Here is an 18373-nt window from a genome sequence, read left to right as displayed (position 1 = left end):
CGGGGAGTGGTTTGGCAGGGAAGGCTCTTGGCAGTAACTTTCCTCTTTTCCAACGGGCGGAGGCGCTGTTTGCGCCTTTGGGGAACCGTTGTAGAGCCGTTGGAAAACCGTTTAGAATCTTGCCTCTGGAGCGGACGGTAAAACCGTTGGTCTCGGTGCTGTTTTCTCCTCCGTGGAACGGGGAGGATCGTTGGCAGCCTTGCTTTTAAGGGAGGTCTGGGAGGTCTCCGTACACGCAGTTGAAGAGAGGATTTGAGGGAGGCGGTAGGCTGTCGAAGCCCCAGCTGTTTCCCCGTCAGGAGGCGGCGTTTATTCAGCTCTCGTACATCTTTCTCCACAGACTCATGGAACCCCAGAGGGAGAGGGCCGGGAGGCACCTCAAGAAGGGCAGGAAGAGGAGGCGAGGCCCGAACATGCTGGTCGGGGCGGCTGAGGCGATGAGAGCCCGTTGGGAACTTGAGGAGAGTCAGCCTGAGGCCAAGGTGAGCAACGGGGAGCCCGAGTGGGCGGTCCCGGGGCTGGAGCCTCCCCAGCCGCCTTCTGGGCCCCAAATCCTCCCTGGACACTGGTCGCCCTCACCCACTCATTAGGCTTTCTGTAAAGTGGGAACGATAGTGGATTACCACCTGCCTCAGGGCTGATACTGGCGGTTTAAACCTAGTAAGGTGCCTGCGACCCTAAAAGAACGTTCACTCAACAAATACTTCACTCAACAATTTGCTCTGTGTACCAGAAATTGTTCTAGGTTTTGGGGGTATCCCAGTGCAGAAAACCAAAACTCCCGGCGCTCGTACAACTTACATACCAGTAGGGACATAATAAAGCTGATGATCATCCCTGCCATTTATTGAGAGCCAAATATATGTGGCCCATCTCTTCAGTCATCAGATTTCTCTTGTCTGCCATATGCTGGGCACTGCCCTAGATACTTGGAGAATCAGTAAATAAAGGTTCCTCCTTAGTTGTAGTGGAAAGACAAATAGAAGTTATATACAGGTTTCCCCCACTATCCAAAAGTAGAGCGTTCCTGTGAAATGTAAGCTGAAATGGTGTAAAGCGAAGAAGCATTTATTTATTAAAAAAAAATTAAGCATTTTCATACCCCCTAAATAACCTCTGTTAAGCTTTCAGATATCTCAGGACAGATCTTGCTAACTAATACACAAAATAGAGATAAAGTGTAGATGCTCACAGACACAGATCAAAGCTATGGGGGCTTCTTGTTCAGTGTAGTCCTTGGAGAAGGAGCTTGGCTGTGCCAATTTAATTGCGAGGGGTGCCCGCTTCTGTAACTGGCTTGTTGTGAAACATGCTGAAAATAAAAGTGAAAACAGGTACAGTGATTATACAGATCTTTTTTTTAAGAGGGAAGTGGCAGAACACAAGGTTTCAGAAAGCTAGGGATACCTGTAGTATGTTAAAAGGGAATTAGTGCTATGAAAACATTTGTTAAAAACATCTATTAAAAAGGGATTCTTTGTTTTTTTCTTTTTTTGCCTATCAGATTGGCAGAACAACTTTTTAAGGGTTAATGTGGTGAGAAGTTTCAGGAAATAGACAATCTCATCACTTTTTATTTTGAAACACTCTCAAAGTTAAAAGTTGCAAAAACAGTACCAAAAACATCCCCGGCCAGCATTTGAAAGTAATTGCAAACAATGCTTCATGATCACCACCGCCCATATTTTAGTATGTATTTCCTAGAAACGGTCCTATGTAGCCACAATGCAACCATCCAAATTAGAAAATAACACGGATATATATACATTTACAGCACTATTCTGTATTTACCAAAAGTGATCCACATATAAGTGGATCCACACAGTTTAAACCTATGTGTAAAGGTGTGAAGGATCAACTGTAGGTTTTATTTTGATCAGGAACTTATCTGGAGAATTTATCCAGGTGTACAGGGAATTTTAAAACGATGCTCATAATTTATTACAAAAAACAGTGTCCTCGATGATGAATTTTTTTCACATAAATTTTAGGTGTTGAGGTAAATTTAGAGAATGGACTATTAAAATTTGTATTTGTTATATTTAACTGCTATGGAAAGATGCAAATTTTTATTTTATTTATTTATTTATTTATTTATTTATTTATTTATTTATTTATTTGGCTGGGGGGAGTTGGTTACCAAACAGAATGTATAGTATAATCCTTTGGGGCAGTATAGTATAGAGATCAAGATTTTGGACTTTGGAGCCTGTATTCCAGTCTTTGTTCTACCACTTACCCATTCCTTCATTTCTTTATGCAAAATGATGGTAAAGTAGTAGCCACTTAAAAGACCTGTAAGAATTAAATGAGTTAATAGATGTGAAGTGCTCAGAACTGTTAAATGGCTAATTAATAGGTGCTCAACATTATCTTTAAAAACTCATGGGAACAATAGCAATAATAATGTCTGGTGTTTATTAAGTACTTATGATAATGTCAGTCTTACCATATTGCATTTGTACTACCTCGTTGATCTTCCCCAAATCTCATGAGGTGGAATTATAATTGCTCTGTAGATGAAGAAACTGAGTCTTAGGTTAAGGTACTTGTCCTACATAGTAGAGCTTGGTATTTGAACTCAAGTAGTAGGAGTCTGGGACTTAAGCTCCTAACCAGTCTACTCTGCTGCCTCCCAAAGCAAAATGAAAGTGGTAATTATCTCTGACTTCTGTAAGTACAGATGACTTCTTTTTTCTTTTACCTATTGTCTTTATTTACCTTTCTCAGTTATCTGACTCTTTTCACAAGCATGAATTGCTTTAATAACCAAATATAAGTGCATAGCTATTTTAGGAGGGAGAAGCTTCAGTGAACTCCTTGTTTCCCCAGAATAATGTCAGACTCTTTACCGTAGACCACATTGAACTTCTATGATCTGGCTCCCTCTTCTGTATACTCTCAAATCTCCTCTGCTCTGCATCATGCCATCTTGGCTCCAGCCAAATAAAACTACATGTTTAGACACAAAGTTCCCTCCTATCTGGCTGACAAATTATTTCCAAGACTCAGCCCCAGTATTCTCATCTCCATGAAGCTATCCCCCAAACTCTCTAACCCCCAAGGCAGTTAACCTTTTTTACTCCTATACTTTATAATAGCACTTGCCCACATTGCATTGGAATTACCTATTTTTGCATTTCTTTTACTTCAGTAAAATGAACATGAGAGCATGAATCTTGTTTTATTCATCCTACTATCTCTAGTATGTAACCAAGTATCTATAATTAAGGTTCTGTATCAATGTTTCTTAAACACTATATTAATAATGTCCTATCATAGGTTGTTGTTTTAGACCTTCATTTTCAATTAGACCCCTCATTTGCATATATGCTAAAGTAATCAGAAACTAGAATGGTTTAATAATTTGCTTTGCTTTATGTTATTCCCAATAGTCATTTGTTATGCCCTGATTTATCTTTTCAGAAAGCCCGCTTATCTACCATTTTATTTGCTGAAAACTGTGAAGTAACACATGAACAGTTATGTGAATTGCTGAAGTATGCAGTTCTGGGCAACTCCAATGTTTCTAAACCCAGGTATGAGATAAATGACCCGAGGTTTCAAACTTGTGTCTACAGGGCCATATACTCTTAATTTACATTGTTTATTTACCATACAGAATATCCTAAATTTTTCTTATACTAGTTGCCAATATTTAATTTGGGAATTCCTTTATTAAAATCCAGATACTTTATTCAAAAAACTCTTAAGATCTGGCAGGTGTCCCTGTATTCCCAAATGGCAACAATTTGTCAAATCTGAATAGGGGCATGTACTCTTTAGTGTCCTACCTGACCTGCTTCTCTTTTTTGCATTATCTGTCTGGCTGCTTATTGGTTTGCAACCTTCTTTGGAACTTTCTGGGTGAAAACTGAAACCAGTTCCCCTTACTTGGAGGGCAGGGAGAGACTAAAGAATGAGGCAGGCCATTTCAGGTTGGTAAGTGGCAGTTTTAATAATAAGCAAAGGGAACTTGCATATACAAAGCTGGTCTTGGGTAGGAGCAAAACAAATAGATCTCTACACCTACCTGCCAAATCCTAAAAGTGTACATACAGGCCTTAACTGGATTCAGTCACATATACCATGCTGGTGTTTTCAACACCACATCACTATCTCAAGGCTGTGTCCTTGGAGCAGCTCACAGGTCAGCTGCAGTCATGTCTTTTCAATGACCTTCCCCAGCACCACTATAGGTATTTTGGTTTATAACCCCCAGTGGAGACCCGATTGAAATAATATGATTAAATGTTAAGAATCCCAGTCAATCTTTTTTGTTCCCTTTATGTGAAGGGTGAAAGAGATTTTTTTCTGATATCTTCACTGCCATTGTTAAATATCTAATGAAAACTGCTTTTTATATATACTGATACAAATTGTTTCAAAACTTTTCAAAGTTTTTCAGACATCTATCTGAGAGAGATTGGCTAGATACCTCAAAAGCCATCTTCTACATTAACGCATATTGCTGTTAGTCTGTCAGTTTATCTAAAACTGGCTTTCTTGAGGTCAGTCATGTGATTACTTGTTTAGGAAGGACTGCAGAGCAGCTTGGGATCTTGAGGATATGTAAAATTACCTTATTTCCAATTTAAAGCAAATCTTAATAGGATTTTGGATTTGAATGCAATAAATAATTATCTCACGAGATCTTTATTTGAATTCTGTGCATTAAAAGCTGTTCTTTACCAGGCAGTCAGTGAGTGATGATAAGCTCCATTAACTGTTGCTTGCTGCTTTTTTTCCACACTTTTCTTTTGTATGTCTGAACTGACTTGATGGTGTCATTTTTAGCTGTTTTGGTTTGATTTTTCAACAGTTGGTGCCAGCTTTTTCACCAAAACCAGCTGAACAACGTGGTGGTTTTTGTACTGCAGGGAATGAGCCAGCTACACTTTTATAGGTTCTATATGGAGTTTGGATTTCTCCGAAAGGCATTCACGCATGTAAGTTAAGAAAACTTTGTATTAAGGCCTGAATTGGGTCCTCTTATCCAGAGATTAGTGCACGTCTCTCAAACTATGCTCTTTGGCAACCTGATAAAAGAAACAGTAGAGGTTGTAGAAAGCAAAAAAGAGATCTCATGTTGAGATTAGGTTTGTCTCCGATTTTCTTTGATGATCTAGGCAAGACATTTATTACCAGATTACAATCTATATGTAGTCCCCAGGTTGATATTATCCTATTTTATTTGGGTTACGATATTTTCAAAAATTATACAGTTTATGTAAAGTCTTATGTTTTTTGGCCTCTTGACAATATCACAAGATTGGACATCCTTAGAATAGTATGTGCAGCTGAATAGCAGCTGTTATCTCTAGAAGAGGCATGTGCTCTCCATTTTCCCATAGCCACCTCTATTCTTTATTGAACTGTTTCATCCATTTACCCTGAGGGATTGGACTTGGTGAGTACTAATTTAAATCCTTGAGCCTCTATTTTCTTTTTTATTTTCATTTATTGAACACTACATATGTGTTAGGACCTACATCAGTCATTCTGCATGCATTATCTTTAATTCTCACAGTAGTTCTGTGAGAGGTACAGGTGTCTTCTATAAATAAGGACACTGTGAGTGACTTGCTCAGGTTATAACTAGTAAGTGACAGAGCTGGAATTTCAGCCCAAGTGAGCCTAAGGTTGGAGCCCTCAAACTCTAAGCCTGGCTGTGTCATCTTTCCTACCTGGCAAGCTGTCCATTAACATAATAGATAGAAGTGCTTTGAAAAATATAGGGGACTTTCCTCTGTAATCAGAGAAGCAAAGACAATTTGTGGAATGGGATGAATGTGGTCTTACTTCCTTTGTCACTTTTTTTTTTAATTACCTAGTCACTTTTACACATTAAGGAAACTTCTCATTTTGCAATACAAATAGTTAAGGTCTAGACCTTTCATAGTACTGAGTGGGGGCGCCTGGGTGGCTCAGTTGTTTGAGTGTCCCGACTCTTGATTTCAGCTCAGGTCATGATCTCACCATCTGTGGGATGGAGCCCTGCTTCGGGCTCTGTGGTGACAGTGTGGAACCTGCTTGGGATCCTCTCTCTCCCTCTGTCTCTGCCCCTTCCCCTCCTCTGCTTGTGCAAGTGCACACTGTCTTGAAATAAACATTAAAAAAATTTTAAAAAAAGTGCATGCCTACATAAATAAATACATTGCTAGACATAGAATTAAGTAAAGTGCAAGTCTTTGACATTATCTTAACTGCTTTCAAGCATTTTTATAAAAACTTGTTAATGTATTTTCAGAAATTCCGCTTGCCTCCTCCATCATCCAATTTTCTAGCTGATATCATTGGACTGCAAAAGAAACAAACAACTGGGGATCTATCCAAGATGGTGGAAGGTATGGCTGTGACTCTGGTTTGATGATTTGCTCATTCTAAAAGATATTATGGAGGGGCACCTTGGTGGCTAAGTTGGTTAAGCATCTGACTGTTGTTTTTGGCTCAGTGACCTGATATTACGGTTTGCCAGTTTGAGCCCCCTGTTTGGCTCTGCGGTGGTGGTGCGGAGTCTGTTTGGGAGTCTCTCTCTCTCTCTCTCTCCTCCTTTCTTTTCCCCTCCCCAGCTCATACTGTCTCTCTCTCTCTCTCTCTCTCTCTCTCTCAAACTGTAAAAAAATTTAAATGTATTAAAAAAAAATAAAAGATATTACGGCTATACTTATAAGTAGGTTTGTCAATCAAGTTTATTCTTGCAAACAACAAAGATTAATTCTAACTAAACAGAAAAACAATTTTTTTAAGGAGAACATGGATCAGTACTTAGGGAGATTAGACAGCAGGAACCATAGGTAGCATTCATGCCTCAGAAACCATTTGGTTAGGTGAGATAAGTGAAGGCTGTCCCTGGATATCAATAACATTTGACTCTTACAGATTACTGTGAATAATTTTTAAACTGTCAGTGGGTCTTTGTAGCCATGCGTATACAAATGGGAATGAAGATCTTGCCTTTGACTAATGTAAGGAACACCCATTAATACTATTCAGAGTAAGGGGCGCCTGGGTGGCTCAGTTGGTTAAGCGTCTGACTTCGGCTCAGGTCATGATCTTGCGGTTTGTGAGTTTGAGCCCCACATCGGGCTCTGTGCTGACAGCTCGGAGCCTGGAGCCTCCTTCGGATTCTGTGTCTCCTTCTCTCTCTGCCCCTCCCCCACTTGTGCTCTGTCTCTATCAAAAATAAATAGATGTAAAAAAAAAATAAAAAAATAAACTACTCAGAGTGGGGAATAGGCAGGAGGTTTAGATGCTAGCCAATTGAAAGAGAAATATCCATGATGGCAGTAGTTTTCAAACATATGGGTTGTGTCCATGAGTAAGTTGTAGTTAACCTTTTGTTTTTGTGAGGGGAAGGATGTAGATGATGGAATAGAACAGAACTTGCTAGAATTCATTGGACCTAGGTAAGTATTAATCAGTGATACTTTTGTGTGTGTGTTCAGCAATAATAATTGAATAGTTATACTGAGCTGACATGAAAAGGTGGTGAGGAGTTGCCAGTGGCTCCTTCCTATCTCCTTTAGGACTGTGTTTCCTATTATCCTCTGTCTCAAAGACCTCTGCTTCCTTCCTTTCCATTGTTCCCCTCTCCTTCCAATAGATGCCTGTATCTGACCTGCAGCTGTGTTTGATTTGATCTCCACTGTATTTTAAACCTCTTTGAGTGGGGCTTCTGGGTGGCTCATTGAGTTAAGCATCCAACTTTTGGTTTCGGCTCAGGTCATGATTTCATAGTTGTGTGAGATGAAGCCCCTTCTTGGGCTCTGTGCCAATAGTATGGAGCCTGTTTGGGATTCTCTCCCTTGCTCTTTGCCCCTCCCCTGCTCATGCTCTCACTTTCTCTCAGAGCGCGTGCCCTCTCCTCTCTCTTTCTTTCTCTCTCTTTCTCTCCCTCTCTCCCTCCCTCTCCCCCCATCAAAATAAATTTTTTTAAAATATGAGAAATCTTAAAAAAATTTTTTTAAGTAATCATGGAGTAGTCATTATTAGATTCAAAGGTCATGTAAAGACTTAGTATTGCAAAAGAAATAATCAGGCAAAAGAGATTTGATGTGGCTGAAGAATATAATTGTTGGGGATAACTGGAGGATGATGAGTTGGAATAAGAGGAAGTAGTGGTGAGAGACAAGACAGAGAGGTAGGTTAAAGCTTTGTCCTGCAGGTTGTAAGTGTTATGCTAAGGACTTTGGATTTTATTCTGTAGGCTGTAAGAAGTTAGAGAGTTATGGTTAGTTCTTTGTTCTTTAAAGGATTTCATTTGCTTCCCATCCTAAATATCAAAGTCCCAAAGCATAGCCTGTAGCACTGTGATCGTCCTTCAATTCAGTCTTTCCTTCAAAATATTTATCTTCCCAATTGACCTATTACTCTTCTTTTGATAACTCCTGTATCTTTATCTCTGGGTCTGATGTCCGAGATTCTAGGCTTGCATTTGCAACCACCTGCTGGATGTTGCTACTTGGATATTTCCAAGTTCCCTCAATCATGAAATAGCTAAAAGCATTTTTCTCATCCTTAAATTACAGGTTCCCATCTTCAAATCGCCTTTTCTGTTGGTACCATTTTTCTCTAAGGTAACAGCCCTGAATTTTAGAATTACTTTTCTTTTGGCTCCTAATACTCAGTCTGCATGACTCATTTCTCATTTCTCTCTCTTCTCCATTTTCCCCATATCTTTGAGGTTGATCTTTCTTAAAGTTATGGTTGTGCCATTTCCCATCTTAGGAATTTGTTGTTACTCTCCATTATGTACTGAGTTATGGACTAAAGCCTAATCTCTTGTGCCAGGCATTTGCACTGCTCTACAATTCATTTTTATATTCCTCTCAACTGTTTCCTACACTACTGTCCTATTTAAAGGATGCATTTAAACTAGAAAGCCACCAGGAAACCAGGTGCCCTTTCAAGGCATCTATCTTCTCTGCTTTCTGTTTTCTCATAACTGGTCAGTTTTCTGTATTTCCTGGTTTGATTCTGGAAGCAAGCAATCTGATCAGCTTAGCTAATTACCATTATCCCTTTTGAACATGTCTTGACAAGGAATATCAAGTTGCTGGTCTGCTTGTAGATATGTCACTCTAAAGCCAGGTTCCCACTCTCAGTCCAGTCAGTGACTACTCTTGCTTAAAGAACAGGCTGATGCTTGAGTAAGTGGCTAGGAGTGGAATAGATTTAGGTAGAATGCGCTGTTAGGAGAGGCAAGCACTGTGATGGACAGGTGTAATACACCAACTATCTGAATTCTGCCTTTTCTTCAAGACTCAGCTAATCTTTTCCTCTGTTGAACCATCTCTGACCACCCCAACCAGTGTATTCTTCCTTTCATTTTTATAGCTTTTATTATTATAATTCATTTCAGACTTACATTCTCTTTGTTTTCCTATAACTATATCAGTACAAGCTCCTTTGAGTTGAAGCTGGGTCTTAATACATCTTTTGATCTTCACTATGCTTACCCTACACAAGGTTAAGAAATATGTCCTCTGAGGTCTCTTAAACACATATTCTGACAATGTATATTTGTCCTGTTACTTTTTTTCAGGGTCTTTACCTTCTACCAGTTCAAAAGTCAGCATCAGCCTGCAGAATGCCCCTATTATTCAAAAATATGGCTCTAAGAAAGTGGGCTTAACCAGATGCCTTCTCACAAAGGAGGAAATGAAAACATTTCATTTTCCATTACAAGGTTGGTTTAGACTTAATCTGATGTTGGTAACAATGTAAAAATATTTAGTAGTTTATTTAAAAATACTACTGTTGAGGGGCGCCTGGGTGGCTCAGTCAGTTAAGCGGCCGACTTCAGCTCAGGTCATGATCTCACGGTCAGTGAGTTCAAGCCCCGCGTCGGGCTCTGTGCTGACAGCTCAGAGCCTGGAGCCTGTTTCAGATTCTGTGTCTCCCTCTCTCTGACCCTCCCCCATTCATGCTCTGTCTCTCTCTGTCTCAAAAATAAATAAATGTTAAAAAAAAAATTTTTTTAAATACTACTGTTGAAAGTTCCGGTTTGTTGGCTGCTTTCCAAATGACTTAGTCCATCTTCTATTAATAAGGAAACACTTTAAGTACAGGGTTTCCTAGAGTATAGGATGTGCAGCACATAAACATGACCTTAAATATCATTGAAATATTCTGTGAGAAAGTTACTCCTTTTTCATTTTTCTTTCATTCCTTCTTAGTATATTAAAAATAAGTCAATATGTTTTTAACACTTCTTTGATACTTCTAATTCTCCTCCCACTCCACCATACCCCATTTTCATTTTCGTCAGTGAAGGTCTGGGCTCAGAGCCTTGGTCAGTTATGTAACAGGAGTTTATGAAAAATGCTTTAATTTTATTTTGTTACCTCTTAATCATAGCAGTAATGTTAAGTTTCCTTTAAAAACAAAAACAGCTCGGGGCGTCTGTGTGGCTCAGTCAGTTAAGTGTCCAGCTTCGGCTCAGGTCATGATCTCACGGTTCGTGAGTTCCAGCCCCGTGTCAGGCTCTGTGCTGATAGCTCAGAGCCTGGAGCCAGCTTCTGTTTCTGTGTCTCCCTCTCTCTCTGCCCCTCCCCCATTCGTGCTCTGTCTCTCTCTGCCTTTCAAAAATGAATAAATGTTAAAAAAAAAAAAAAAAAAAAAACAACAAAAACAGCTCTATTTAGATACAGAGTTAAACTACCGTACAGTTCACCCATGTAACATACCATTCAATAGTTTAGTATATTTGCAGAGTTTTACAACCATCACCACAATTTTAGGATACTTTCATCACCCCAAAAGAAACCCTGCACTATTATTTTTCACACAACACTACCTTAGCTCCTAGGCCTTCACTACTTTCTGTCTATACATTTACTGATTGTGGATATCTCCTATAAATGAAATTGAACAATATGTGGTCTTTTGTAACTGGCTTCTTTCACTTAGTTTTCAGGTTCACCCACGTTGTAGCTTGTATCAGTACTTCCATTTCCTCTTCTTCTTTTTAATTTCTTTTTATTTTTAAATTTAATTTTAGTAAGATTAAATATAATTTAGTTTTGGGGGGTGCCTGGCTGGCTCAGGTGGGAGAGCATGTGACTTTTTTTCTTTTTTTTTTTGAACATATATTTATTTATATTGAGATAGAGCAGGTGCATGCATGTGCAAGCAGGGAAGGGGCAGAGAGGGAGGGAGGAAGAGAGAGACTCCCAAGCAGGCTCCACACTGTCAGCATAGAGCCTGATGCAGGGCTCAATCCCATGAACTGTGAGATCATGACCTGAGCTGAAATCAAGAGTTGAACGCTTAACTGACTGAGCTACCCAGGTGCCCTGAGCATGAGACTCTTGATCACAAGGTTGTGATTTCAACCCATTGAGTGTAGAGATTACATAAATGTTAAAATTGTATATGTATATATGTGTATGTGTACATATACGTGTATGTATATATATGTAAAATATATACACATACACACACATATATGTTCATATATATTATTTAGTTTTCAAATAATATGCATGGTACCATAAATATCTTGTAGTTTATCCTACTTATTATAACACTTATATACTTTCATTTTTTTAAGATTTAAGAAGCAAGGGTGCTTGGGTGGCTCAGTCGGTTAAGCATCTGACTCTTGATTTTGGCTCAGGTCAGGATCTCACAGTCATGAAATCAAGCCCTGAGTCGGGCTCTGTGCTGGGTGTGGAGCCTGCTTGAGATTCTCTTTCTCTCCCTCTGCTGCTACCCACTTGTGTGCATGTGCACATGCTCTCTCTCTGTCTCTCAAAACAAAAAATTAAAAGACTTAACCAGCAATAATTTTATTTTTTTTGTTGAAGTATAGTTGACACACAATGTTACATTAGTTTGAGGTGTAGAACATAGTGATTAGGCAGCTCTGTAATTATGCTGTTCTCATTAAGTGTAGCTGCCATCTGCCACCTTCATTTATTTTCATTCAAATGATATTCTATATATGGATATACAACATGTTATCCATTCATTAGTTGATGGACATTTGGGTTCTTTCCACTTTTTGGCTCTTAGGAATAATGCTGCTATGAACATTCAGTACAAGTTTTTGTGTGGACATATGTTTTCATTTTAGGAGAGTATATACCTAGGGGTAGAATTTCTGGGTCATATGGTAACTCTGTTTAACCTTTTGAAGAACTCTGAGGTTGTTTTCCAAAGCAGCTGCACTATTTTACATTCCTTTCAGCAATGTATAAAGGTTCCAGTTTCAGGGTGCCTGGATGGCTCAGTAAATTAAGCGTCCAACTACGGCTTAAGTCACGATCTTGCGGCCCTGGAGTTTGAGCCCCATGTTGAGCTCTGTGCTAACAGCTCAGAGCTTGGAGCCAGCTTCAGATTCTATGTCTTCCTCTCTCTGTGCCCCTCCCCCAGTTGCACTCTGTCTCTCTCTGAAAAATAAATAAACATTAAAAAACATTTAATAAAAAATAAAGGTTTTAGTTCCTGCACATCCATACCAACAGTTGTTATTCTGTCTTTTTGATTATATCCATTATAGTGGTGTAAAGCAGTATCTCGTGATTTTGATTTATATTTCTCTGATGGCTGATGATATTGAACATCTTTTCATATGCTATCTATAAAATGGAGTTAATAGTTCACGTATCATGGATTGCCATGGGGATTAAATGAGTTAATGTACAGAAAAGTGCTTAGCATGGTGCCTGGCACATGATGCTTTTAAGAAGTTATTTTTTGTTATTATTGCTACTAATAAAATAGATAATATCTGGGCAGCAAGTATAAAGTCTCCCAAATTTGGGGATGCTTCTCTTTTCTGGTCTAGATCATATTTAATTATTTTAATTGTAACTAGTTGGAAATTTTAAGGTACCATGATACAGAAACTAGTCAGTCTCTCAGACTCCTCTGTTTCTTGTCATACAAGATCTAGATATTTTTATTTTTTTAGCCTCTGTCTGAAGGTAGGAATCTTTGTTGGTTCAAACACTTTGGGGCCTCTTAGCTGAACATGCCTGGTTATTGACACCTGGTTAGGGTACACGATGGAGTGGGTGCCTTAAGCCTATAGCTCTGGGCCTCTGTAGAGAATTTTCACTCTTTGATTCCAGAAAAATGCAGGCATCTCAGAGAAGTCTCAAGAGTAGAGTTCGGTGCATGGGTGCACATGATAAATGTCACTCTGCCTACAGTAAAATCCTTTTAGATCTCTGGTGGAATCTTACTGTTACTTTTTCTTTATTTAGGAAAGAAAGATGCCACATGCAATTATTGTATACTTTGTTTATCCTCCCTCAATGCCTAACATGAAAATGTCCATTGACTTTGGATTTAGCCAAATTTTAGTTAAAATCTCTGTTCTCATAAGAAGGAAAAATTGTTATTTGATAATTGCCAAGAAGTCCAGGCCCTAGTATCCCCTATAACAGCAGCCTGTATTTCCCCAGAATATAAAAAAATGAGTGGATGGAGAAAGACTAGAGGACAGACGTTGTCTCTTTTTATATTTCGAGTGTCTAACATAGAGAAGGTGCCCAGCAATTACAGTATTTCAGTTTTCCCTGGGTGAGTGAATCTGAGTGATGTTTACCATCTCTAGTTTTAAAGGCAAATATTTTATTTCTTTTCCTTCTAGGTTTTCCAGACTGTGAAAACTTTGTACCTACCAAATGTCATGGTTCTATAACAGACAACAGTCCTCTCTTTGGACTTGACTGTGAAATGGTAAGTACTACTTTTGATGTTTCAACTGGAGTGTTACAAACTAGAGTAGAAGATGATTTCTTGAGTCTAATGTACCAGTGAATCAGTCCATTTCATTCCAGTATTCAGTTTAAATAACTGAAAGTAGGCACTTTTACTCACATTTTAGAAAACTTAGATATATGGGGGCGCCTGGGTGGCGCAGTCGGTTAAGCGTCCGACTTCAGCCAGGTCACGATCTCGCGGTCCGTGAGTTCGAGCCCCGCGTCAGGCTCTGGGCTGATGGCTCAGAGCCTGGAGCCTGTTTCCGATTCTGTGTCTCCCTCTCTCTCTGCCCCTCCCCCGTTCATGCTCTGTCTCTCTCTGTCCCAAAAATAAATAAATGTTGAAAAAAAAATTAAAAAAAAAAAAAAAAAAAAAAAAGAAAACTTAGATATATGCTCCAGGATGAAGAATAAATATCACTTAAGTTTTCTAACTAGTGGTTATGTTTAACCAGATGTCTATACATTACCAGAAGTTTACTCCTTCTGTCTTTTGAACAAGTATTTTGTTCCCCTAAGGACTGCCTCAGCTACCACTGGTTTGGCTTGGTGTTACACATTTAAGATCAGAAGTAGGATTTGTCTCAAGCTCCCTTTGTGTTTCACTTTGTCTAATTAGTAAGTCTCCTTTCAAAGACAGGGCATCCTCTCTCACTTAGTACTCAGGTAACAGTCTCTCATTTCTGAACAAAGTGGCAAAGAGCTAAAATTTTAGAGTCTCATATCAGGGTGTGTATATGCTGGCCTTGCCTGTTAATGGCTTTGTCACCTTGGACAAATCCCTAACCTCTCTCAGTCTCAGCTTCTCTTTGAAGTGGGGATAATAACAGAGGTACCTCATTGGGTTATTATGAGGTGGTATGTATAGAATGCTTAGTATTGCATGAGATGATAATAGAGCATGCTAATTAAAATTACTAGTGCTATCCAGGGGCCCCTGGGTGGCTCAGTCAGTTGAGCGTCTGACTTCAGCTCAGTCATGATCTCGTGGTTTGTAGGTTCGAGCCCCACATCAGGCTTTGTGCTGACAGCTCAGAGCCTGGAGCCTGCTTCGGATTCTATGTCTCCCTCTCTGTCTGCCCCTCCCCCAGTTGCGCTCTGTGTCTCTCTCAAAAATACATAAACGTTAAGAAATTTTTTTTTAAATTACCAGTGGTACTCAGCTAATACTGGAATGTAAAACACTCAATAAATGGTAAAATGATGGCTGATGTATTATTTCCATCCATCTTCCTTGAGCACATCCTTTTCAGAGCAATTAAACTGAATCTGTTACCTTAGATGAAAGGTTCAGCAGTCTGCCCAGCTTAAATTTCATTCATTCTGGATTCTCTAGTTAGCAAAAGGTTGTGCCATTGTCAGTGGGTCCCCAGTAGGTTATAGTCAACAGCAGTTGATGTAGTCTGAATAATGAGAGGAAGCAAGAGCTTCCACCGTTCAGCAGTCTGACTCTGGCCTGGTCTTTCAGTGCCTCACATCCAAGGGGAGGGAGCTAACACGCATCTCACTGGTTGCTGAAGGAGGCTGCTGTATTATGGATGAACTTGTTAAACCTGACAACAAGGTTCTGGACTACCTTACCAGGTATTTTTCACCTTGCCTTCTGCTCTCCCTTGAACTGGCAGACTAGAGTGGAATGTGAAAACACAAATAGTTTGTAGTTTCTGTTTAGTTAGGTATTATCTACATCTATATTATGAAAGACAAAGCTGGGGTACCACAGGTGTAAATTTTAATACTGAAATTGCACAATGTCTGTATATAGCTCTTAACCCTTCTTGCTCTCTAATCTTCCTGTGACCTTAAGGAAGCACAATATTTTCCTTGTCTAGAGTCTCTGGTTGTAATCATGATCTAGCAACTGCCAAACAGCTGGAACTTTGCTGTCTAATAAGACCTCATGTGAAAAACCTGCAAATCATTATTTATCAGTCAAAGGATTTTAGAGCTTAAGGTGACTTGACCTTGAAAACCAATACAAAACTAAGAAATTTGAAGCTCAAAAATTTTTGTCTGCCTTTTTAAGGATTATCTTGCAATTTTAGAATACACATTTTATCATGATTAGGCAAAAAAAGCTAGTAAAACATTACTCTTTTTTGCCCATTGAAGTTGCATCTATAAATTGATGCTTACTTAGGCACAGAGAGGCCATGATAGTGATAAAGATTGTCCTATTAGGAGGCATGATAATTAGTATCATCAGTCATTTGTGGCAAAGATGTATGTATAAGTTTGTTTGTCACAGTATTTCAAATATATGGGAACATATGAAAGTAGAGGATTGATTAAAATATGTGAAATCCATATAATGGAATACTCTGTGACCATTTAAAAGGATGTGTTAAAATAGGTTATAATTGATGTGAAAACTTGTTAATGATATATAGTAAATGATAAAATCATGTTATAAAGTAATATGCATTATGATTGAATTTTTATAAATGAAATAGATACATGAATATATGTATCAAAAGTATGAAAGGATATTTACTAAAATGTAAAAAGTGATCTCTGGGTGGTAGGATTATTGGTCATTTTAAATTTCCTCTTTATTTGTATTTTCAGCCTTTTTACAGTTAGCACATATTAATTTTCAAAAATACTCTTTTTGAAATGACTTTTCAAGGAGGAAGCCTTATTAATATCCTGACCTGTCCATTTCTCTTTTTTCATTGAAAGCTTTTCAGGAATTACAAAGAAGATTCTTAACCCAGTGACAACCAAACTCAAAGATGTACAGAGACAGTTAAAAGCACTGCTTCCTCCTGATGCTGTGTTAGTGGGCCATTCATTAGGCTTGGATCTCAGAGCACTAAAAGTGAGTATCTGATTTAGAACTTAGTTTTTCCAGTTTATATGCCTGTTCCACTCATCTCAAATCTAAAGTCTTGGGTTCTTCTGTCCCCCAGCCTAGTTGTTTTTTACTTTAGCATAGGATGCTACTCATTCTATTCTCTTTCCTCCTCAGATGATACATCCATATGTTATTGATACATCATTGCTTTATGTCAGAGAGCAGGGCAGAAGATTTAAGCTAAAGTTCTTAGCCAAAGCTATTTTGGGGTAGGTTGTTTGCATCTTATAATATTGTCCTGATAAGTCACATATAAGTTAGCATATAATATCTTATTTAATGCAAATGGCAAAATTGAGGATCTCTGCTCTTCTTCTTAGTCTGTAGACATTATTCCTTTCATTTCTTATGAATCCTGGGATGCTAATTCCAGAGAAGTATGACTAACAAATGGAAAAATCGTGGGAATACAAAAAGGGGTTTACATTCACAGCTGAGGTTTAATGGATAGATCGGGACAGGGAGGGGCAGAAAAGTTAATCAGATTTTGAAAACATAATGTTCCTATATTAAATGTACAAGCATATGTGTATAAAGATGTTCATTATAGTATGGTTTCAAATAGCCAAAAACCCTGCAAATATTCTGTAGTACTGGTTAAATAATTACATTTATCTGTATTATTGAATACTTCATTATTGTTAAGAGAACATGATGCATCTATATATGTGCTAGTAAGAAAAACTCTTAAGATATTACTGAGGATAAAATGGAGATGCAGAACAAGGATCTGTATATCCCCAGATATCAATATGATATAGATTAGATTTAGATGTATCTATAGACACAAATACATATACTTTTTAAAGGTTTTTAAAAATGAATCAGAAAAGATGTATGGACCTATAAATACATATAGACACTTGCATGCAAATAAAAAATTTCTGGAAGTTAACTTTAAAAAATGGTTACATCTAAAAAATGAGACAAGGGGTTGGCTGGGGCATGGTCAGAGACTTTATTGGATAGCCTAATGTCCAGATAATATGCTTGCTGTAAACAAAGCCATTTCTGATTGTTGTATATCGTCAGTCCTCTCACTCCTGGTACTTCATGGCACTTAGGAATAAAGGAATCTTGATTGTTATGATGAAATCTGATTATCAGATTGCTGAAATTTTACATATAACCAGAATATTTGAGGTAGCTGAAAGAACCTGTCGTTAAAAAATGGTCCCAGGTATGTCAATTTTATCTTGACTTTCCAGGAAGGATATACAGTGTCCGGATAGGCTTGGTCATGATGCCACAGAAGATGCTAGAACAACCCTTGAATTGGCTCAGTATTTCCTTAAGTATGGCCCAAGGAAGGTTAGTATCTTTGACCTGTGTGTTTACTTTTCTTAAAATTATGGGACTAGAATAGATAGTCACAGACTGCCATCCCCTGTTGTTACCTTTCTTTACAAAGATAGGAGTGTAATTCAAGCTGAGCATTCAGAATTAACGCCTATATTACTAGCATAATGTAGTAGATAAGTATGTGGTCTCTGAAGTTGGACTTAATCTGTTTTTAAATATAGGATAGAGGCCCCTGGCTGGCTCATTCAGTAGAGCACATGACTCTTGATCTCAGGGTTGTGAGTTTGAGCCCCATGTTGAGTGTAGATATTACATAAAAATAAAATCTTAACGGGCACCTCAGTGGCTCAGTCTGTTAAGTGTCCGACTCTTGATGTCAGCTCAGGTCTTGATCTCAGGGTTGTAAGTTCAAGCCCTGCATTGGGTCAGTTTCTTTGAGCAACTTTAGTTTCTACACCTGTAAAATGGGAACACATTTCTCTAGTTTGTTGGTGGT

At 38.5% G+C, this 18373-nt stretch overlaps 2 protein-coding genes across 7 annotated transcripts in view; both read left to right on the top strand.

Annotated features, from left to right (window-relative positions):
- The window catches only part of ACSM3 (acyl-CoA synthetase medium chain family member 3), a 78439-nt gene extending 64530 nt beyond the window's left edge, over positions 1-13909 (top strand). The window contains exon 15 of the transcript XR_006294213.1: positions 13860-13909. The gene's annotated coding sequence lies outside the window, so the exon portion shown is untranslated. The remainder of the gene's footprint in view (positions 1-13859) is intronic.
- The window catches only part of REXO5 (RNA exonuclease 5), a 38701-nt gene that overhangs the window by 1186 nt on the left and 19142 nt on the right, over positions 1-18373 (top strand). For 3 of the 6 annotated variants that reach the window (XM_043560341.1, XM_043560344.1, XM_043560339.1), the window contains exons 2-11: positions 341-482; positions 3427-3539; positions 4823-4949; positions 6251-6347; positions 9548-9691; positions 13607-13695; positions 15187-15302; positions 16401-16539; positions 16690-16784; positions 17784-17886. In XM_043560341.1, the coding sequence (XP_043416276.1) occupies positions 345-482; positions 3427-3539; positions 4823-4949; positions 6251-6347; positions 9548-9691; positions 13607-13695; positions 15187-15302; positions 16401-16539; positions 16690-16784; positions 17784-17886 (1161 nt within the window). In that variant the 5' untranslated portion in view covers positions 341-344. Of the gene's footprint in view, positions 1-132; positions 211-239; positions 483-3426; positions 3540-4822; positions 4950-6250; positions 6348-9547; positions 9692-13606; positions 13696-15186; positions 15303-16400; positions 16540-16689; positions 16785-17783; positions 17887-18373 lie in introns of those variants that run through there. The other 3 variants (XM_043560343.1, XM_043560342.1, XM_043560340.1) reach the window with 2 other exon arrangements.

The sequence above is a fragment of the Prionailurus bengalensis genome, chromosome E3 (genome assembly GCF_016509475.1).
Source record: "Prionailurus bengalensis isolate Pbe53 chromosome E3, Fcat_Pben_1.1_paternal_pri, whole genome shotgun sequence".
NCBI classification, from domain to species: domain Eukaryota; kingdom Metazoa; phylum Chordata; class Mammalia; order Carnivora; family Felidae; genus Prionailurus; species Prionailurus bengalensis.
This window is presented reverse-complemented; position numbering and strand designations above follow the sequence as displayed.